We start from the raw sequence: 24,908 nt of genomic DNA, 5'->3' as shown, positions 1-24,908 counted from the left end.
TTTCTTCAATGTCAATTTTTTCTATTCCCGAAATGTAATTTTTGGTTCGTTTCATTAACCCACGTAATGTGGCTCGTATTTCCTTATTGTTTTTTAGTTCATTCGACATCTCGTCGCCAATATCAAATAAAATAATAAGGAATGTAAAATAATACTCTATTCAATTATATCCATATTTTTCTATTGACAGTCAACAACTCGGTTGCCTGGAGACTTGATAGTTGGATATCAAGTCTCCAGGCAACCGAGTTGTTGAAAGGTGTTACTTATTTTCGTTACGGAATTTCTCGATTCGGTCGCCGCGCTCAAAGCCCGCGATAAAAGCTATGCAATAGCTTAAAAAAAAAAAAAACAAAATGAAAAATCATTTGGCATTTTCCAGGTGAGGGAGCAGCATGCAAGGCCTACAGTAAGGAACTGGGAGAGACTCCGTCCGCCGTATGTCGCGAGCCACTCATCTGCTTACGAGGCGTCTGCACTAAAGTCGCTCCTAGGCATTAAATCACCAACTCTTATATAGAAAATGATAAAACTACATACGATTTTAAAATGTTCTTTGATCATTTAGAATTTTCTTTTAACTTTATATTATAAACGTGCCACACATATAAGCAATTTTGAATTTTACTTATACCCTACCCTTAATTTTTTTGTTTGGTAGGTATTCTCATGATTTTGCGTTATAAATAAAAAATATATGTTTTTGAACATGTAAATAATTATCCAAGTGTCCAACTGCACACGGAGGGTTCCGTACCACCAACATTTTCATTTTTTTATTTTTAGTGTATGTTAGTTTTGCAGCCACTGAAGTAAATATACTGTGAAAATTTGAACTGTCTATCTATTACGGTTCAATAGATAAAGCGAAAAACGTCGAGAAGTAGCGGTTTCTGGTATGGCGACCCCACTTATTTTCAACTTTTTTATATTTTTAATATTTGCTGTTATAGCGGCCACCTTTATACATATTCTGTAAAAAATTGAAGTGTCTATCTATTACGGTTCAGGAGATAAAGTCCTGTGTCAGACGGACAGACAGCGGAGTCTTAATAATAGGGTTCCTTTTTTACCCTTTGGATACGGAACCCTAAAAACTGTGCCCACAAAGGAATGGAAAAATGTAGATCGCGTGTTACTTCCTAATTTTAACTTTCCCAAATACACCAACTATTTTCAGTTTTCCAACGGCCATTAGTGATGTTAATTAGATTTAACATTCCTAATTTTACAACAATATTTGTGTAGGAACGAAAGCATTTCTTACACAAGCCAATTTGCATAACTTCTCGATTATGTAAATATTCATAATAAAATAGTATTAAGAGAATGATCGTGCTAATAGACCGTAAAACATTGTTGTCTTTACGGAAATAGAAATCAAAGAAAATACAAGGAATTAAACGAAATATAGATTATAAATACGGTAAAGTTGGTAGAAGACTCGGTTCGACGCCGTAGACACCATTGACACACTTGTTTCTGCCTTTTAATAGTATTGTTACACGCTGCTATGTTCTGGTGTGATGGATATGGTAAGAGAGACATACTTATTTGAGGCGTTCCTCAGTTCTAAAGTGTTGCAATGCATCTAGAGCCGACTTTAGACAGGACTCTAATCTCATCTGGGGTTGAATACAGAGGTACATGGGGTAAGTACGGCTGAAAACATTTTCCTACCATGAAAGGGTCCGCGTTATCGTTTGCTACCTATATAATATAATAAAAAAAAAACAATTTGTCCCTACGATATAACTACATACACGTTGCTAAACGACAAATAATATAGATAAGGTATAGGTAGTCCACGTACAGTTGCTACTCCGCTCTGAATATAGAAATGAATCGCGTCGTCATAGCAAATTGTATGACTAGACTACACCTGCTCGCAACTTCACAGCGGACTGGCAGTTTGGCGATAACTATTGTGGTATTTTTTATGACTTTCAGTCAATAGTCAATAGCCAATGTTGTTATCACAAAGTAACAGCCCGTGAACCTTTTTGGACGCGGTTAGGCAGTTTAATAACTTCCGACAGAGTGCACTTAACCGTAGGTATCTTTGTCACCAGGAAACGAATGTCCAAAAGTACGGTATAGGTGGTTCACTAAGAACCATTGCTTTTAGAAATACTTTCTCGGGTTTAAACAAGCTTTTCAAGTATCTAAACATAAACCAATATAATGACGTGATTTACATTTTATAAGAAACAATTTATTTTATTCTACTCGTATTAAGCTAGAAAAAGCTTAACATAAATAGAATCATTTTATTTAATAGATCGATCAAGTTTATCAGCTATGAAGTCATTATTGTTCCACTTTTGGGCTTGTACCCAGACCAGAATAAGAACGGTTTGAGCCACAGTCCACCACATTCGCCAGGAAATGACATATTTAAGAACTATGGATTTTTTTAAGCATGTACCTACAAAAATGTATATAGGCGTCCTCACAAAGTTCACAAAGCAAGTTTTTTTTATATATTTATACCTAACGATAAGGCAGACGGGCTACCTGGTGAGAAGCAGTCGATGTCGCCTATGGACATTTGCAACACCAGAGGAGTCGCCAATGCATCGGTGGCTTTGAAGGAGAGCTTTTTGTCTTAGCGCTCCATGTCATAGTGCTCAGAGACAGAAGGAAGTTCATTCCACATTTTGCACGTACGCGGCAAAAATGACCGTGCAAACCGAAATTAGTTTCTAATAACAATACTCAATCAGAAACAAAGTTTGGGCATGTCATTACTCATTAGGATGATTAAGAATTGCTACAGCAAAAAAATAAACAATATTTGTGTGCGTTTATTCCTTTAATCCCATTGATTTTCAATCCTAAGTTCATTTCGACTTATACTAAGATACTTAGTCCTATATGATTTCTCCATTGGAAAATAATGAACACTAAGTCGCACTTAGGTCGGAACCGCAATCTGCACTTTCCCTAACGATGTTCTTTTCACGGCCATTTATACTTCTAATAAGTATTAAACAATGTGCCTAGGGCGTTCATTACCCAAGCGAAGTGTGCAGACAACACAAACTTTCTTTTGAGTTTTAATTTCCAATTTGTATATTTTTATGCTTGAAACAAATTTTCTCGTGTCACAAGTAGTAGTTACCGTACTCCTCCGGTACGGCTTCACCGATTTTCACCAATTTTTATATGCATAATTAGTAGGTTTAAGAATCGGCTATTATCTATTTTTCATACCCCTAAGTGATTAGAGTTGTTCACCCTTAACATTTTTTTATTTATATGGCAACACAACGTTTGCCGGGTCAGATAGTGTTTTTATAAAATATCCAATGACGTACATATTTCTCCAAATAGTTTAAGCTACCACATGTCCATAATCACTACACCGTGTAATACACCTCACCTTTAGATATGTTGAACCCCTAATATTAATTTTAATAAACATCTACGTTAGATAACTCAAATTTAAGACCTGGATAAAGGATTTATCCATAGTAGGATCACTTATCAACTTGATATAGGACTCTTTATATCATATAGGATTTTCATAAATCTAAAACTGTTCAAGAAGGATTAATCAAACCCAATACATGTAATCCGTAGTCGGCATGTCTTCAACAATCTAAATTATATCTATGTTAACCACATGCGATCATAAAAACGTGCCCTATACGCATACCATTTCTTTCTCAGCATAGTTTTTATGAACAATATTCGCAGAATTACCCTATATAGTAGTGGTGTTAAGTCTTGCATTAATACTAGTAAAATGTTCATTACAGGCCTTCAGCGCCTGAACGTTGGTTCCCTAATGGCCAGCTTACACGGTGCCAGCTACCGAGCGAGTTGATCTGCCCAGTAGCTGCAATGCAGTAATTCTTGCTTCTTTTTTTATTATATACGAGTAGCATACGAGCATTCAGTCCACTGGATGGTTAGGTTACTGCCGCCCATGGACATCTGAAATCAAAAAAGTATGTCTCCTTTACCACACCCACCTAGGTCTGTGACCACACCCATCAAACCAAAATACTGTTATTAAACTACTCTTATTAAGAAATATAGGGTTCGGCGGTGATGTCTCCGGAGACGAACCACAGAACGTTCTACCACCTTTACAACACCTTTACATTTTCTGGTAACAGCTTGCCCATTTCATTCGGTTCGGTTAGAGACGTTCCATAGTAGCTCAGCAGTAGTCGACAGAGTTGCTGTTTTTTTAAACGTTGACTCCAAATCACGATAACACACATGAGACTACGTGGTAACGTAGGCAGCGCAGGCAAGCCGAGCTACTCCAAATCAGGATAGCTCACTTGAGACTAGATGGTCATGTGGACATCTCAAGCTATGCGAGCAACTGTCCACTATCGGGTCAGCAGCTCCCACCGTGTAAACCAGCCACAAGAAACGAGCGGTAAGGAAGAATGAAAGCTCATAAACATTTTATGGATTTCCACTGTTTGTCCCTCTCAGTGGCGCTCGCTCTCCGAGCCCTCATTACAATTTAGAAAGGTGAAAATATCAAAGGGAAAGAAATTTTCTTTGTGGAAGGAAAAATATTAAAAAGTTATGACTTTAAATAATCACCTCTTGAACTCAGATCTACCGATAACTTGAAAGTGTAATTAAAAACTCTTGTATTTTTATATCCCGGACGCCTTAATTATTTCTTAAAATATAGTGAGCTAAGTTAATTCAATTCCTAGAATTGACTCTGAAATAGCTCGCTTAAAATTACCGCAAGTTTAAAAACATATAAAGATAAGATAATATTTTTACTTTAATAATTAGCACATTGCAAAATCTATTAGAAAGATTTACTTATAGGTATTTTTATAAAATACTAGCTAACCCAGCAAACGTCGTGTTGCCATATAAATAAAAAAATGTTAAGGGTGAACAACCCTTCTATATGATAGGATAGGGACGCGTTCTATAGGATAGACGAATACATAAACAAATTCGCCCCACAACAGAAATAAAATTCATAATTTTATTTATCTGTTTGGCCGGGGATCGAACCTGGAACCAACTTCGTGTCGGACCAACATGGTTACCGCTCCGCCACTCTGTTTTCAAAATAAAATTATATAACAAGTAATGGTGTGTTTTTGCACAAAAGTCAAGTACCAAAAATTAAAAAGCCAAAATGTTTATTTAACTCCTTTTTATAAGCTCTATCAGCGGACCTTTCAGAATTACAGACCGTTCTCCTAGTGTCCTAGTCACCTTTTCCAACCTGTATATATAAATATCGGTGTAATATTGCCTGAGGACTGCTCTGAGTAAAGGTTTCAGCAGACATGCTACTTTTAGTATCAGCGTTCAACGATTAAAATTCTCATCGAAGTAGAGATACAGCTATATAATGCTCGCACTCGTTTCAGAGCTGGTTGCAGTTACTTTTGGACGTTCTGAAGGTGGTAGATCCCTATGTGGTAGGATCCGGCGGAACCACCACCCTACTACTACAATCTACCCTACACTACTTCTGCCTAACAACAGCAAAGAACGGTGTGGTATGGGAGACGTACTTTTCCTCGGCGTTCCAGCTTAGCCCCCAGAGGTAGCGACGTATCTATGGACGACCTCAGGTAAGAATATCTAATCGTATCTGGGGTAGATTACAGATGTACATGGGCGGCCCGTAACCACTTATCATCACTTATATCAGGTGGATCGCATGCTCGTCTGCTACTCCTATATTTAAAATAAACGTTCCATAAAGCATTAACGTGAAAAACGCGGTGCAATAATGCAATCGCTAAATCGCGCGTTTCCGATACTGAACGCCACAAATCGCCAAAACATAATGCAGCATGTACGCAATCGCCAAAACGCAAATCGCCGATATTAAAAGTAGCACGTGTGCTAGACCCGTAAATGCTAAATGCTAAAGGTCGCATCTACGAGTACCTGCCTGCAAGTTATTTGCGCCTATATAGCTGCTATAGTGAAGTCAACGTTTGACTGTAATTTACATTTGCCAGTTAATTATGAAATGGCAAAGTTGAGTAACAGATAAAATTATTTGGATAGTGCCAATATGACATGATTTGAGAGATATCATCATCACATCCTTTTTACCACACTGTAAGTAGCTTGACCTGTGTATATGTAACGGAATCTTTGAACTCTATTTATCCAGTTTGAACGGTCCGATAAATTAAAAGTTGTAACACTTATCAAGAACCCATGAAAATACACGATTTTAATAATTTTATCTCATTCACTTCATCGAGATCATCAGGAATCAGGATTAAGGAATTTCCTTTTGCGATTTTAGCGCGAGTCAGTTCTCCGTTTAGGTGGAACGGCGTCGTTGCCGGTGTTCTACGTAATATTAGACATTTTAGTTTATATGAGAGGTAATGCATCTGTGAACGACGTCAGGCAGTACCTTTTCTATATGGAATTAGTCATTGGTTGGTCATAAATGTCTACGAAAGGCATTGACTATTTATCAGGTAGACTGTAAGCTGTGTGCTACTTCAGTCCTATAAAAATCATAAAATAACTACCCGGAAGAAATAAAACTGCCATACTGTCGTTGTGATCAGGTTTACAGGACGTTATGGAGCGATGATAAACTCGAAGTAGCAATAAAGATGTATTGACAATAAATCTGAGTTTTTATTATGCTGCCGACTTCTTCCATAATGTAGGCTTTGTAATATTACGTTAACCTTTCATCTTTGAACCTTTCATTTGTCATTATAAACGGAAATGTCGCCACATGTTCGTCACATAATTTTATTACCTCAGTGTGGAGTGTATTTTGAGCGTATATATGTACGATTCATTTTTGCAAAGCCTTACAACCCAAACAGCTTCACTCATTGATGTACTACTAATTAGTAGTACGAGTACTTACGTCAATGTCTACACTGATTTTAACATATGAGGGGCCTTTGGATCGGCTAATTGTGGGAGTGAACTAGGCTGTATTTTTAATAGTGTTTTGGTTTTATACAAGTACAACTTGATTAAACATTAAGAATTTTTATCTGTGGAAGAAGCCACACATTTTTCGTTGAAATTATTTTTACTTTGCAGTCCTTTATAAAACGTATATTAAAAATATAATGTTAAAAATATAATATTTAAAAAATATTTTTCTTAGATTATTTTCAAAGTAAATGGACTTTGGTTAGAAGCACAGGTTTACGTAGTAACTATTTATTAATCTGTGCACAGGTATAAAAATCCCACGATAGCTTATTTTCAGGTTTAGACAGCGTGCGCAAAAAGGGCAGGAATTTTGCGATTTATATGACTGTTATCGTTATGTTGTGGCCAAATCATCCATAAGTGATATTATTCTACAGTTTTATCTTTATACAATAAAAGTAGTTTTTGACAAAATTTTTCTCCTTTATAATTTTACTAAGTAAGATTATATTACTGGTAAAGCAAAAGTAAATTGTACATCTTATACACCTTTGGCTAACTTTGCTTTCTTCATGTCCGAAGAAAGACTTTTGCAACTTATAACTACATTTGTACTAAAATTTATAAAGACATAGAATCATTATTACGTCTTGTAGGTATCTACTAACTCTACTAACTATAAATTTGAAATATATCTTCATTTGGAAATGGGATTAAAAGCGAAACATACTCATTTACTTTGCATCGTAAGAATAATAACATTTTTACTACTGAACATAGGTATAGATAATTAGTTGTAATCAGTAGATAACAATATTTGATTGCACTTATTATCAGGGCTGATTATTTTACTACTTAATCATTGTAACAGCTGTCTTTAATGACAGTCATTGACCATTTCGCTTGAATATTTGACGATAAATAATAAAGTGTTAGTGTTAGAGAGCCAAACAAAAACAACCATAGGACGTGTGTGTTCAATAAGTTATTTAACAAACAGTTACTGTTATCATTTGCCCTTTGATAACTCGTAAATAATGAAACTGAGCGGACGATTGCATCTACCCACATTTTCTTATAATTGGGTCAACGATTGGTGTTAGTGCATGACTGTGTATATTAATTGGAAATTCCTTTCAAACATTACCGGGTTATTTGTTTACGAAGCCGTCCAGGCACGTTCCTGCATACGAAAACTATCATGGTACCCACCTGTGCAAACCACACTAGATGATAATTTGATTTGTGATTCGTTTTAGCTAAAATGCATATTGTGCAGTGATTGGCTTCGTGTTTATGCGACAGTGATAACAGAAGTGAAAGGTTAGTTCGATAGCATACAATGTAAGCTTTTGGTTAAATATTTGGAATACATCCGATAACAATGATTATTTATTGATTATCGTAAAGCCAAGCAGTAGTCAACTTATTGTTACCGCAAACCCGACAGTATATTTCCTAGACTTGGTATGTATAGCGGCTTGTAAAAATTATAAAATAATTATTAATTATTTATTGTGTTAAGTCGGGCCTCCAAACAGTAATAAAATAATCAACTATTAAATATTATTACCCTTTTGTAGTCTGAAATAATATTTCTTGATTTTTTTAATATCGGTAAATTCATTAAAACACTTATTAAATTATAGAAATAAATTTACCACATTTTACGATGTTGTAAATAATACATTTTTAGGTAAATTACTAATAAAAAATATTTTACAGAATACGAAGATGTCTAAAATATTAACGGATACAATGCGAAGCCGATATAAAACAAGCAGTGCGCAAAATGGGATCGTATCTCCAGAAGAATTGGAGAAACGTCCACCAGATTTCGTGCCCCGGGAATCTATGCTGACAGTGTTGATGAAGGAGTCACTCCACATAAGAGCGATCTACCACATTTTCATTGTCATACTGCTGGTGCTGCTCTGCGACACCGTGATATACGACCTAGTGGAACGCGGAAAGCAAGTAAAACCTTATCACGAATTAGCATCTACTATTAGCTTTTTTTGAAGTACTAGCTGATCTGGCAAAAGTTGTGTTGCCATATAAATAAAAAATGTTAAGGGTGAACAACCCTTATCACTTAGGGGTATGAAAATAGATAGTAGCCGATTCTCAGACCTACTGAATACGCTTATAAAATTTGGTGAAAATCGGTAAAGCCGTTTCGGAGGAGTACGGTAACTAACATTGTGACACGAGGATTTTATATATAAGACTTTCTTATAAGAGTTAACTTATCAAAGCTCATAATTTGCATGGAGTTTCAAAGGTTAATATTTATTTAAATAATATTTTTTTATTTAATTTAAAGCTATAGGAAGGCAGGCTACCTTATGGAAAGTAGTCACCATCGGTGAATCATTTTTATATTTTTATTAATTGTTAGAAAATAATTACGAATTATAATGATGAACATTTGCAACATCAGATGAGTCGCCAATAAATCGCCCGGTGTGAAGTTTAGCTCTTTTTGCTTTCGTAGCACTCCAGGAATACTTCAGGTGAAAGTTAATTCCACATATTGCAATTTTATTGCAAAAACGTGTCACTGCAATGTAGGCTACGAGCATTTAACTAATAGACCCTTTGTTCATAAAAATATTGCTAAGATTAATAGTAGAAAAGAATAAAAAGAGGATCGTACAGATTCTTAGTTACAATACCAATTTTAGTAATGTTAAACAAAGCGCTAAAACATTTTACAATAACTATGTAAATCCTCGTCACCATGCGTCGAACCCGCATATATGAAGGGATTATGCAAATTTTTGGGTTTTTGGACTTCTGTCCTAATCTGGACATATACCTACATAATGTACATTTTATGAACATTAAATATTCGTTTACTAACATGAGTTTATTGATTATACTTTTTTGTAACAAACAATAATATAAAGCTTAGTAAATTTTAAGCTCCATTTAATTTAAACTAACATATACTTTGTAGTATGACAATAATATATTTTTTCACCTTGAAGCTGATCTGGTGTAGTGGATAGTGGAATTATTCAATGGCTACTAAAAAAATAGGGGTGTTTTTAGTTTTTTAACCAACTTATGTTTTTTACAGAATCAACATAGGCTTAAGCACAATTAAACATGGATTCGGTGACATCAAACGGGCTGCAAAGTTATGGATCATAGATTTGATAGTTGCATTGGCTTTCTATCCCGGATTAAGAATATACGCGGCCGTCGGAAAACTTATAGCTAACATTCAAGGTAAGCCACATCTAATCACAATATTGTTATATTATTCCTTAAGTTCATTTTATTTTAAAAAAGAACGTAGAAGGGAATTGTTTTAAAAACAAAAATCCCAGCTAAGTACTTAAACATATATAACCTATGTATGTATGTAGTCTATATAACTCCCACAAAAGTATCGAACAACACATGTCTCGGATATTAACATAATTGACGGGGAGAAAATGCTATTTAGCATTAAGTCCGCCTTTTGCACCACACTGTTTTTAACATGGTCAATAAAGAGTAAATAAATAAATAAAAATAATTTCATAGTTATGAAATTAAATTAAAATCAAAAGTTAAAGTCAAGCTGTTGGCTGTAAGGCCTGCCAACGAATGAGATTTAGGTACATAATATGTTGCAAAAATAATATACCCCACAGTAACGTAAATACCCGTAAAAAATTATTAGACCTAGTAATTTGTGTTTTCACCTACATACCTTTTATTAAACTACAACACAGATTACACACCATTTATATTTACTGACATTTTTATATACACCAAAATAGGCTCCTCCAGCAATAATGGCTTTTCTTACATGATACGTCTATCTTAGTAATTTTCTCGATCTCTTTTTTGTAGCAAAAATGTGTATAAAAGCAATGCTAGGTTATAAACAGTGAATTTAAGGGCGCTGGTTTTATCCGAAATGTAGTTTTGATCCTTGTGCGCTAGTGAGAATAAATGTAGGTGAAAACAACAAATAAATACCGAATAGTGGTGCTCTGCTTCCTTTGGCGACCGGTTTTCCATGATGCAACACACTCGCGGCTTCCAAAATGACCTTCCAGGACCTAGGTAATAAAATATATTATAATTATAACGGCCCGTGACGAACTCCAAATTATGACATACATTATGTATGTACTGACAGAAACGTGAACATTCCAAATTTTGAATTACTCTTTATTTATTATCAGTATTTCAGCCGGTCCAAAATAGGTACACCCCAAATACTTACAAAGTCTTTTACTAAAGGCAGTCTTATCTTTAAAGCAGCGATCTCGTCCAGACGAATTTTGGGCAGAAGGACTGTTTCTAATCTAATTCGGGTTTATTTAGGGTTGCTTACCGATTTGTAGATTCAAATCTCGGTTATCCAAAATTGATTCATGTAGAACCTTACACGGAAGTACTTATATGTAAATAATTAGTTATGGTAGAGGCGGAGTTATATCATGCAAGCACAATACATTTTTTTTGTGTTTTGGGTTTAACAAATGGTTTAAACCAATTTTTTTTATAATATTGGAGTAGTAGACGAGCATGCAGTCCACCTGATGGTAAGTGGCTACTGCCGCCCATGGACATCTGTAATCAATCCCAGATAGGATTACAAATTCCTACCTGAGGTCGGTTACAGATACGCTGCTACCCCTGAGGAATAAGCTGGAACGCCTCAGAAACGTATGACTCCCTTACCACACCCTTCAAACCAGAACACAGCAGCGCTCGAAACTACTGTTAATAGGCTGAAATAGGTGTGACAGTGGTGCCGCCGGAGTTGAACCACAAAGGTTTCTACCACCTTTATCTTAAAATTCTCCGTTACAGTTCCCATAAAATGATGGGATGTTACAATCCAGTGGAGACAACAATCACGTGTCTATATTTATGATTTCTTAGAAACTGCCGATATTTACAATACACGTGCCAAATGTAAAAAGCAAATTTTTCTTCATGTCTAGAATTTTGATGGATGACTAATACTCACATCAAACTCTATCCATCTTTCGAGATTTACTTACATTTTCTAAACTTATGAGACAGAGTGTAAACAAATCAAGCTTTTATTTCAATATTTATGAGTTTTATGACTTTTCAATAACAAACAATAGATTCGGTACTAAAAAGTTTGCAGCTTTTTAATTAGGTGCCGCGTGTAAGTAATATAAGCAATTAAATGGTACTAGTTAAAATATGCTACGAATCGTTTCATTTTAGTTCTTCAAAACAGTTTATTAGTAATTTATTATCAATATTCGAAGTGAAGTGATATTTTTATTATAATTTAATAATAAATAAGCATGCAGTCAACCTGAAGGTATAGTCCGCGCCAAGCTAGTCCGCTCTGAAGTTGTTACGAGCAGGTGTAATCATACATTTTGCTATGGCAACGCGATTCATTTCTATATTCAGAGCGGACTAACAGTTTTACGTGAACTATAAGTGGCAACCATCGCCCATGAACATCTTTAGTCAACCCCATATTTTTTTTTATATAATATAAGAGTAGCAGACGAGCATGCAGTTCATCTGATGGTAAGTGGCTACTGCCGCCCATGGACATCTATAATCAACCCCAGATAGGATTAGATATTCCTACCAGAAGTCGGCCACAGATGCGCCGCTACCCCTGAGGACTAAGCTGGAACGCCTCGGAAAAGTCTGTCTCCCTTACCACACCCTTCAAACCGAAACACAGCAGCGCCTAACACTGCTGTTATTAGGTAGAAATAGGTGTGGCGGTGGTGCCGCCGGAGTCGAACCACAAAGGGTTCTACCACCTTCAAAAAGTATTATACGAAAATAGTACTCCGGAGATCGGCCACAGTTGCGTTGCGACCTAACGAATAACTTCTTAAAGTTATTAAGAAGTGTAACTTCTTTCTTTATCTGGTATATGTTATATTCTTCTTTCACATTATAGCAAGCGAAAAATTAGAAGTTCATGCCTGGTATTGATTATATGGACCCCCGATTGAGAGGGCGTTTAGACCGTTGCTATCACTGTTTTATATGTACTAAAATGACCAATTTATCTCTTGCTTACCGTTGAAGATAAACATCACGACAAAACCTACATGCTTGAGTTCTCAATAACTTTCAAAGGTTTGAGCAACCTACCGGTATAATGACTTGACCTAATAACCTATGACCTACACCCTTTTCATTCTGAGATGAGACCCGTATCAAGTAATATGTTGATGATGAAACTTTAAATAAAATGTGTAATGTTGACTCATTGGCTGGCCTATATTTAATACTCTATTCTATATTTATATGTAAATATACAATTGAGTATTTAAAGGGAATCTTGATTTGATAATTGGTCAAGAATTGAGAGTAAAATTACAAACAATACGTTTTAGGGTTCATTTCATCTACCTACAGACAAAGAGACTTGTACCGTGGCAAATAAAAAAGTAATCTAATATATAAAGTGTACTGTGGAACGAGTCTATTAAAATATGATTTTGTCTACCACGATTCGTGTACACTCACACTTCACCGTCTGTGGATAAAAACGGTACCCTAAATCTAACGTCGTGTTTAGGTTCATTTTCTTACGAACTACTGCTGTGTTTGAACAAATGGTTAATTAATAAAAATATTACGTATTTCATAAAAAAAAATGTTTCTTTGTTTTGTTGGTAAAATTATTCTCATTTTTAAGAAATTTCACTTCATGTATGTACTCATGTACAGTGCACGCGAAATAATTACAATAGTTTATGCACGTTTTATACGTTACATCTAGATAGCTTCAACAACAACCCAATACTGTCCCACTGCTGGGCACGGGTCTCCTCTCAGAATGAGAAGGATAAGCCATAGTCCACCGCGCTGCCCAAGTGCGTATTGGTAGACTTCACATACCTTTGAGATTTTTTTTATAAATCTCTCAGGTATGCAGGTTTCCTCACGATGTTTTCCTTCACCGTTTAGCAAGTGATAATTAATTTCTAATACGCACATATCTTTGAAAAATCAGAGGTGCCTGGGATTTGAACCTCGGACCCCTCGATCGAGAGGCCAACTTTCTTAACCACTGTTTTTTGGTTGCTAGATAGCGTATCAGCATGAAACTTTAAAGAAATTGAATAAGTTCCGTGCGATTTTTATTCGCGGAGAGTTGAAAAGTCCATCACAAGTTTTCGTTATACATTTTTAAATTATGCATGACCTAGCACGGTGTTATTTTAGAGTACACTGCAGCACATCTTCCTAGTGCAACCTCCGCTCTTTATAAGCTCAGATCACTCGGTTGCACATACACGTCCCAGTGAACAACTAAATAGATTAGTGGTATTTAAAGTTTTACTCAGGCAGAAATTTTACGGCTCAAAAAACATGCTTACGTTACCTTAATGTCGTTTTACGTCCGATATAATTTTATCTGTGAGAATCTCTTTATAATTAAAGTGTTAAGTATATTTTACTTGTGCTTACTGTTAGTAAAAGGAATATAAATAAAGATCTAAATGAGTATAAACGTAATTTAAAAAATCGCATTGATATATTTTTTCTGCGATTTACTCACATTTCACATATACCTACCTACCTACTAGGTAGGTACTACTTAATCCCCTAGAGTTTAGATTTTTTCTCAGCTATCTTTACAGCTATCTCTGACAAAATAGAAGATTAATAGCTCAAAAGTTAAGCAAAGTTCATGCGGAAATAAAATATGAGCTCATAAATTTGGATCAGATTAAACAACTTAAAACTTTCTACATCCAAGCAAAGTTACATCTACGATGCAAGTTTCCTTTTAACATGTACTAAAGGCGTACGAAGTTTAGGAAAGCACATACATACACGATACGATATTGCTATTATATAATACGATACGATACGTAAAAGTGATTTCCATAATTCACGAATATATTGAGTCTCTCCATTTTATTCTAACACTAGCTGACCCGGCAAACTTTGTACCGCCTCAAAATCTATTTATCAAATATATTTCATATAAAATATAGCCTATGTTACTCGTAGATAATGTAGCTTTGGTGGTGAAAGAATTTTTAAAATCGGTCCAGTAGTTTTTGAGCCTATTCATTACAACCAAACAAACAAACAAAGATTTCCTCTTTATAATATTAGTATAGATGTAGTAAAATACTGAGTCCATGTATTTCTTAATAGGGTAATGAAAATCATTTAAAAATATGACGAATACTCTTAAAACTCTTGTATCTTTCCGCTCCAGTAAGATTTTCCCATCAGAAAATACATACATAATAAGAATTTGTCGACCAAAAACTTTTAGCGTATGGTGACCAGGCCAAACTTTTTTACAAACAACTGACAAATAAAGTAAAAATGTAAAAGATGCCTCATCATTCAGAAAGTTACACTCACAAATATATGAAAGTACTGCTTTATAAAAGGTGTGTGGATAGATATTTTAGATATGAGGGGAATGACTAGATCCTCATCTATGATATTCTCGAATAGTTCTTGTTTAATATGGGATTCGTTATAGATATCCACACACAAAATAAATAAACAAAATGTTTGAAGTTGAAACACCTAATTTAAATATGTTGTAATCTGTCTAAATATCATCATTATATCAAAATATTTGGTTAATTCATACAGTAATCACACCGATTAAGAGATGGCCGTGAAAATTTACAGTTCAATTGAGTTTAAATTTTATTTAAGTAAATCGTTGCTACGTTTTCGAAAAGTTTTTAAGACTTACTCGTCTACTACTCCAATGATACAAAACACAATTATACAACTGTCTGATACTGTCTGAAACAAGGTTATTCCAACGATTTACAGTTCCAATTTAATTTACAGCGGCCCGTTACATCTGGACAGCAGTTGGCGTGTTGTGCCTAGCGAGCATGGAAATTGCGCTGATTGCGATACCGGTGTGGGACCTGGCCGGCAAACACCTGGCGTTGGCATCGTGCGTCACAGTCACTTGTGAAATGGTGAGCTCCCAGGAACCAGGGGTTCCCAATCTTTTCTTGCTTAGGGACCAATCTATGTCATTCTTTTTAGCAGGGACCACTATGTATAGGTATAATAAAAAACGACTAATTATCAAACTGGAACCTTAATTAAAAACTCAATAGAAACATAATACAAAGTAGATAAAAAACAACAATATTATAGGATAAACTTTTGTTTTTTGTATTAATTTTATTTCTGAGCCTGTATTTTCTTCACTAGTTCGGTTGTCCTAGGACTAATATTGTTACTCAAAGCTACACGCAAATCGTCATTTTCAAACGACTCACCGCCCTCTAAAATTAAAATCGTTTTTGGACCATATTTTGGCTTCCACTAACCAATGGTATTTTTTTACAACATCATCACTTATTGTCCAGAAGTATACAATTTTTCGAGCTGGAAACAACCTACAGACTCACAAAGTTTCGTTGAAATCGGTTTAGCGGCAGCAGTAGGACCATAAAGGCTTGAAGTCGACGGTAATGATAATTGAAATAAAAATGAGATAAATTAAAGGAATTTAATTGAAATAAAATGCTTAATTAAAGATATTGACATAGAATATGAGTTTTAAACTTATAATATAGTTTGTATCTTACTTTTACTCAATATACATAGAAGATGGGATATGCAAAATCGACAGTGATTAGAAAATTAAATTCAACATCCGGAATAAGGTCAGGGACAAGGTTAATGGCTGATATTAGAATTATTATTGTTCAATTAACGTACACAGTAGTGGCTTTCATTAATCATTTGTGTGATTCTCTACTTCCACAGTTAATTACAACGCAGATGAATTAATACTTAGACGTTTTAGAATTGTAGCACAGTTTTGTAGATGTATGTTTTTTTTTTATATAATATAGGAGTAGAAGACGAGCATGCAGTCCACCTGATGGTAAGTGGCTCCTGCCGCCCATGGACATCTGTAATCAACCTCAGATAGGATTAGATATTCCTACCTGAGGTCGGCCACAGATGCGCCGCTACCCCTGAGGACTAAGCTGGAACGCCTCGGAAAAGTCTGTCTCCCCTACCACACCCTTCAAACCGGAACACAGCAGCGGCTTACACTGCTGTTATTAGGTAAAAATAGGTGTGGCGGTGGTGCCGCCGGAGTCGAACCACAAAGGGTTCTACCACCTTCAAATCAAGAGGGTATAAAGATTTAAGGGATTCTTTTCTGATCTGTGAGGAAATCCGTGCCCAGCAGTGGGATGGTAATGTTATTAATGATGTGACGATAATGACTACATAGATTTAAAACTATCGCTAGAAGTGTGCCAAAAAAGTATCCATGTCATTATTAATACACATACCCATGTATAATTTTGATTATCTTAATTTTAATAGTACCGAAAATATGTAAAAATATAAAATGGAAACTTATTTTTCCAAATGTTATAAACTTCTTTTTGACATGCACCGTTTCACATTTAAGAAGATGATTTAGGTACTGCAATAAATGGAGCAGCTTCACCTGTAATAAAACTATCCGAACCACCAAACCGGGCAAATTGGCAGTGTTGCCAACTCCGCCAACTATTTCCCCCTAAAATTAAACCGCCCTCAAACTCCGTCCAGTTACGATCGACCTTTTTTCACTGACGGCCTTAAATTTTAACAACTATTCCATCTGGCGACCTTTTTAAACATTTCCCTTACTCGTAAAAATATGTCACTGAGGAATTTCTAACTAAAGGTCCTAAAAGATATTATTTAATTTTTATTCACAACTGACATCTAACATTACAAATTAGCCTTTTTATACAATTATCTTACTTTTTGAAGGAAGAACCTTTGTGTTTGACTTAAAAGGCACCATCGCCACACGGCACTCTTATTTCTACTTAATAACAGGAGTCATTAGGTTGCTGTGTTCTAGTTTAAAAGGTATAGTCTTTAGGAGTAGCAACGGTGACTTCAGGCAGGGTTTCTTATCTTATCTTGGGTTGATTACTGGTGTCTTTGACGGCAGTAGCCACTTACCATCAGGTAGACTAAATGCTCGTTTGCTACTTATAAAAAAACATTATAGGTACTTAGTAGGCAATCTACTAAGGCAATGATTCTTTATTTTTCCTACTGACTACCAATTTGGTTACCGAACTATACTTTATAGAGCGTACATTCGGTTTAATGCCCCTAATTAGTAAAGTGTTCGGCCGGAATGGAAAACACGTTCAAGGCCCACCGTAGGTATTAGACCCAGTAATTTAGAAGACTTGCGTGATTCTAATGTTATGTGATGTGATACCAATTTTAACAATGCTCAATACACTTTCTACAACATACTTAAGTTGAGTTACTTAGTACGATCAAACTATGAACAGTGATTTGACCATAGGTTTATACTTTTTGGCTACGTGATTTTATATCGCCTATGTGTCTAAACAGAAAAATATATTTTTTTCTTACACACTTATTTTATTAAACTTTCACACTTACACTAACTTATTTTGTTAAACACCGCATTGAATGATAATGACAATATTTTGAGCACTAATTAAATATTAGAGTTACTAGGTTAATTGAAACCGAATATTAAATTATTCAGTACTAGCTGACCCGGCAAACTTTGTACCGCCTCAAAATCTGTTTATCAAATATATTTCTTATAAAATATAGCCTATGTTACTCGTAGATAATGTAGCTTTCGAATGGTGAAAGAATTATTAAAAATCGGTCCAGTAGTTTTTGAGCCTATTCATTACAACCAAACAAACAAACAAAGTTTTTCTCTTTATAATATTAGTGTAGATATTTTATTTTATATTTCGGTAATACAATGCTTCCTAGTTCAAATGTAGCAATGTAGCCCTGCTGTGTTCCAGTTTATGGATGTGGATTTAGAATCCATAAGCTGAAGTTACTTTCAGCTAAATTGCTTGTTCGTTTGGTAACTAGATGACAGGCATATTTAAACCAATGCACAACTTGCCAACTCAAACATCACATTAGTATATCATCGAATTATTTAATGTGCAGTGACTAATCGTCACTTTAGATTAGCGGTTGCAAAAAATGTTTGAAATATGTGCGAAGGGGGCAAAACAACGTCGAAAGTGAATTGTAACATAAATCAGCTGGACCCTTGTCAGCTCGCCAGTAAATAACGGCATCTGCGCCGGCTGCTACCAAAACCCCATTACCTACAAGTTCCGTAACCACCTGACCCCTGCAATTACTGTACTGTTAGGATCCCAAGTCTTAAAATCTCCATACATTACCATTAAATGTATAGCCTATAAGGTTCATGTAACGAGTATATGAATACTTTTTGATTGAGGTAGCAAAGAATACATATCTGACCTCTAATATGATTGTAAGTCTTGAAATTGAAATATGATTAGAATCATGCTTAAAATGTATCTTAGATGTTGCTGAAAGCCTTTAAGTGTCCACACATTTAAAACTAGAACAAAGCAGCGCTTAAAGCGGTCTTAAATACAAAATAAGTATAAATAATGATAGAGCCATCGTAGTCGAACCACTAATTAAGGCTTCTACTATTTTTCGCTAATGTATCGGATAGGAGTGGTATAGACTTCTTTAGCTGACTTTAGAAATCATAAAATTCGGCGTTTATATACCTTCTTCTTGCAGACGACCCGCGTGGAGCGGTCATCATACTGGTCTGACGCGCCAAGATTTCCGGGTTCGATCCCCAGCTAGACAGACATCTGGATGATAAATTTGGATATCTGTTCTGGGTCTTGGTGTTTGTGTATTTGTCTTTATTTGTCTCCATGGCACCCACGTTATCCTAGTGTAGGACTCTGAGTGTAGAACGCGTCATTTTGCAATATTGGACATAATACAAACGCTTATGATGAAAAAATCAGATTAAAAAAATCAATTTAAATAAAAACATCAAGTGTTGTTTAAAATAAAGTCGCACAAAAACGAAAATAATAAAAAATAATTTATTAAGTATCTGCTTCATTTCATTATATCAAAGCTTATTGTTTGAATAGATTCAGTTTCTAACAAACAAAAGGCAAGTAACCCCATCAATAAACCGACATGTCGATAGCAAACACTACTCACTTGCAGATTTTCACATAAGAAACCTTTTAGCATTGCTTTGTTCATTATCGTTGTTCATTATTACATCTATCAAGACCATTTGCAATAGTAATTGACTGTTCTCTTTATGATAACTTATCGGTACTGGGAACAGTTATTGTGCGTATGATTATTATTTTTTTTTTGAAAAGAAGTATAGTCAACTGTTATCACCATCACCATCTTTAAGCTAATCACTAACCCGTACCATCCACCACCAATCTGTTTTCAAGCAGCGTGGTAAAGGTTGTACTAATGTCATCTAGTTGTGGACATCTGAACCACGAGTCTGTATGGATAAATCAATGTTTGTATCAGAACAGAAAGATACACAATTATTAAAGACTCATCATTATCATCATCATCATCATCATCATAATCATCAACCCAACTGTGGAACACGCAAACTTAACTTGACGACCCGCGTGGCGGAGCGGCCACCATACCGGTCTGACGCGCATAGGGTCCCGGGTTCGATCCCCGGCCAGACAGATGTCTAAATGATGAATTTAGATTTCTGTTTCTGGGTCTGGGTGTTTGTGTATTTGTCTATGTGTGTGTCCATGGCACCCACGACATAGGGAATCCTAGTGTGGGGCTGTGAGTGTAGAAAGCGTTTAACTAATTTCGATACCTTTGCAAATTTTGAGATAATGATTTAAATGTAACAAAATATTAGTTAAATCAACCATCATGTACATTTTGATGTATTTTAGTATGTACAGATTTTTCTTTTTTCAGTTTCGATTCACAATGAAGATACACGCAGCGGCCGTAGCATGTGCTGAAAGGTGCTACAGCGACACTACACCACTGCCATCTTTCAAACACTACTTGTACTTCTTATTCGCCCCTACACTTGTCTACAAAGATGAATATCCCAGGTATATCAAGAAATTTACGTTTATATCTGAACTTGAGTAAAAAAGCTTCTCAAAGGCAAATCAACCCCTCGTAGTTCGACTGCAGTAACACCGCCACATCTATTTCTACTATAAAACTAAAATGTTTTAATAGAAGTGTGTGAATAAGGGAGAACTTACAGACATTTCCACTTGTCTTAGTAGCAAAGCCTCTACTGCATCCTGATTACCATAAGGCTCAACTTTTAATAACGATTCTAAGATTTTATTGCAGTTATAATAATTTTAAATGCACCCTATGTGTAGTTGTGGGCGCGCCGGTAGGTAGAGGAATGGTATTTCGATTCAACTAATTTAACCAATATTTATAAAAATATAGTTAAAATAATTAAATGAATAAGCGTTAATGCCACTATAGTAACAATAACACCCAAGCAAAACACCAAACAGTTCAGAGCACCACCGTGCCGTGCCCACTATTGGACAACTTCTGATCTGTTGACAGTTGCGCGCCCCTTTTTTATACCATGATACAGGTAGCCAATTGTTAATACGGAGCGGTAGTTCGAAATTAATATATTGTGACTTTAAAAACGGAATATTTATATATGAAATTAAGCATTCTCCCACATAGTTGTCGAAGAAAATTTGATTTTTCATTAAGAAACACATTCATTTGTTTGGCTTTTAACACCGGACAAGCTCCTCTACTTAATTATACACACACACATATTTTGTCGCTTTTTACATTTTCCCTAGTACAAGGAAGGGTTCAAATTAATCCATCGTGTTTTGTTTTCATTTTATTAGCAACGTATACAATAATATCAATAAAGTAACTGCGTTTGGGTAATAGCGGTCCCTTCATTCCTCGTTCGTAAGATATTTCGCGGAAAGGACTATGGGCTATGAGATTTTAATCTTATCCATCTAAGCCCAAACATTTCGTACTAACTTGGGTTTTTACTACCTCTTTTATAATACTCTATTATAAGCACAACAACAAAAATCCTTTTGTATGCATAGAATTACACTCACAAAAAGGAAAAAAATACTAATTTGATACTATTAGAAATTGTGAAAATGATAGATATTAATTTGTATTTGACACTTGATTAAAATGAAATGATCTCATAAATCCCTTACGTGTTTATGACATAGTTACACACACACATACAAAGTATCCGTGTTTTGTGACAAATAATATATTCACATCATCTTGTTGAAAGTTAAAAGAAACTCGTTATGTGACACATTTAATACGTGATTTATGAATATTTCATTAACATATGCTGAATAATAATCATTTCTATTTGCAGAACAAAGACAATCAGATGGATTGTAGTGCTGTTCCACTTTATAGAAGTTGGTGCTATTATATTGTATAATAGTTTCTTATGGGAGCGCTTCATTTTGCCGCTGTGGTCTGATTACGGCAAGGAACCTCAGGTAAGCTATTGTTAGATAAAACATACTTTAATTAAATTTTAAATACAATTCATAAATATTCATTTCAGCAATAAAAAGTTACTATTGTACATTACACGGCCCCAAATTCTAGGGGTCTAAGGTTCAAATTCCTGGCAGGAACCTCTGATTTTTCAAAGTTATGTGCTTATTAGAAAATAATTATCAGTAGCTTTATGGTGAAGGAAAACATCGTGAGGAAACCTGCATACCTGAGAGATCTTAAAAAGTACTTTAAAGATATGCGAAGTCTACCAAAACGCACTTGGCCAATGCGGAGTACTACGAACTTTCTCATTCTGAGAGTAGACCTGTGCCCAGCAGTGGGTCAGTACTGAGTTCCCGACGATAGCACATAGCCTCGCGTTTAATATCGTCAGGCTTGGTCAAGAGAACATTCTAACCAACGATAACTGATTCGAAAGGCACCTTAAACCATATCATTGAATAGCAATCGTTGAACCTTTTCGGAGAACTTATGGATAGTTTAAAAACACTGGAACGGTCGAAACAAACGGATTTGCCTCTAACCCATACCTTTCTTATCCGTACCTTATTTGCATTGGAGTACCTAATGATTGAGGCCTACTCCAATTATAAAAGACACCAATGCCAACGCCACTGCTTAGTTCTCTGCAGCACCACTGCTTAGCTCTCTACTGTGGTGCTGCTCACACTGTAGGCTATCCACTCTTGCGCAAAAGATCCCTGCCCAGCGACGGGTTAAAATATAAGTTGTAGCCAGGTTAATGCACCTAGTCATTTAGATTTGGATCCTATCAAAAGTAACCAAAATATGTATACTTCCAGGTGGAAGCCGGAACTGTGGTGCGAGGAATGTTTTCGTGTGTGCTGCCCGGAGTCATATCCTTCTTGTGTGGCTTCTACTGCCTGCTGCACGCTTGGCACAATGCGTTTGCAGAGATGCTCAAATTTGCAGATCGACTGTTTTATGAAGTAATTTTTATTTTACTCCGTCAATATTTAAAGAGGATAGAATCAGTGTGGTTACACCACCATATTTTTATATAATTAGTTAAAAATAGTTCCGCGTTTCGGTGGAAAGGCAGACTAACTAACCTTAAAATAAAACTTCTACTTAAAACAAAGAGACCAGTACTCTATATAAATTTAAAGTTGTTAATGGTGACTCTAGTCGGCAGTCACCATTTACAATCAGATGAACTGTAATCTCATTTGCTACATAAAAATAAAATACAAATTGAAAATATCATAAATTTATTAGGACAATCTATTGTCTAAGCGTGACTACAAGATACGAATAGTAGATATACCTACCTACATTTAAGTCAGCTAATCTTTATGAATAATTGATACTATTGTTCGTTAAAACATCCGGCATGATTAATACTCATGGGTTAATTGGGTTTATTTTATATTTATACATTTTGATAACAATAAGGAAACATATTTATTTGTTCTTATAGTTTTGCGGACAAAAACATTCATTATAACGTGAAGCTAATTATAATGTTACGATAATACCTGTAGCGGATAATACAAACTACAAAATATATTTATTTTTATCGATATTGAACCGTGGCTGACGTGATATTGTAATGTCCAAGAAAATTGATGAATTGATATCCACTTCGAACACTCTAAATATTCGCAGTTCGTCAAATATAACCTATTTTCAGTTTTTCAGCGTTTAAAAGATCAATGTAACACCTTAATCATTATGAAAAAAATGAAAGATTTTTACATAATGATTAAGATTGACCTGCATCGATTAAAATAAACCAGAATCGCCATTACGTACCTACTCAGGCAGAAAGGTACCTCCCAGGAAAAATAATTAGCACTTTTTATTTTCTTTTAATCGTATCCTTTTAATGTTAACGAATACTAATTTGTCCTGTTTCCAGGATTGGTGGACAACCTCCCAGTTTTCGAAGTACTACCGAGCTTGGAACCGGGTGGTGCATGCGTGGCTTCGGAGTCACCTCTACAAGCCAATCGCACCGTACGCTGGCCGTGCACTCACTACTTTGTTAGTTTTTACTGTAAGTTACGTTTTTCTCTATTCTCCAATCCCTATAAACGTGGAACTCCTGTCCCATTTAAGATAGTATTAGATGGTCTAGCGGACTAAGGGGGGGCGGAAGAGGCGGTCCGCCCCGAGCCCCCGATTCTGGGGCCCCAACCATGGTTGCTAAAAAAGGTCGTTAGATCCAAACAATCTGTAAAATGTGTATACATCAGAGAGAAAAATAAGGTTGCCGGAATCATACGTATTTGTTGACGAATAAGTCTATTATACATTTATAATTTTGTAAAATCAAGTCAACTTTTTAGACTTGTGGTCTCCATTCAACTTTCTGCCCCGCACCTCCAACAACCTTAGTCGGCCGCTGGCTTTATGTCTGCCTAACTCGACAAAAGTAAGCACACATCGCCAGCCGTTGTTTTTTTGCATCATAGGTACGGCCATAGATTAGTAAAGATACTTCGCCGCCTTGAAATTGAATGAAGCCGCAAATGGCTTATTATAGTAAGTTCTTTTTTTGAATTATTGACAAATAAAATCATTTTTAGAGAAAATTTACGAATAAATAACTAATACTGCGTAATTTACATAATAAATAAATAATTTATAATAATAATTTCAAAAATTTTAGGGACTTTTTAGCACGGAGACGTGGCAAA

At 35.4% G+C, this 24,908-nt stretch overlaps 1 protein-coding gene across 3 annotated transcripts in view; it reads left to right on the top strand.

The window, feature by feature from the left end:
• The window catches only part of LOC140753453 (sterol O-acyltransferase 2), a 37,728-nt gene that overhangs the window by 7,676 nt on the left and 5,144 nt on the right, over window positions 1-24,908 (top strand). Inside the window, exons 3-10 of one of the 3 annotated variants that reach the window (XM_073088058.1) lie at window positions 383-483; window positions 8,602-8,849; window positions 9,962-10,113; window positions 15,679-15,815; window positions 20,650-20,792; window positions 22,091-22,220; window positions 23,049-23,195; window positions 24,128-24,265. In XM_073088058.1, the coding sequence (XP_072944159.1) occupies window positions 383-483; window positions 8,602-8,849; window positions 9,962-10,113; window positions 15,679-15,815; window positions 20,650-20,792; window positions 22,091-22,220; window positions 23,049-23,195; window positions 24,128-24,265 (1,196 nt within the window). The other 2 variants (XM_073088056.1, XM_073088057.1) reach the window with 2 other exon arrangements.

Source organism: Epargyreus clarus, unplaced genomic scaffold (genome assembly GCF_041222505.1).
Source record: "Epargyreus clarus isolate Ecla_fem2 unplaced genomic scaffold, WU_Ecla_fem_2.2 ptg000026l, whole genome shotgun sequence".
NCBI classification, from domain to species: Eukaryota; Metazoa; Arthropoda; class Insecta; order Lepidoptera; family Hesperiidae; genus Epargyreus; species Epargyreus clarus.
The sequence above is the reverse complement of the archived record's forward strand: the minus strand, read 5'-3'. Positions and strand labels throughout refer to the sequence as shown.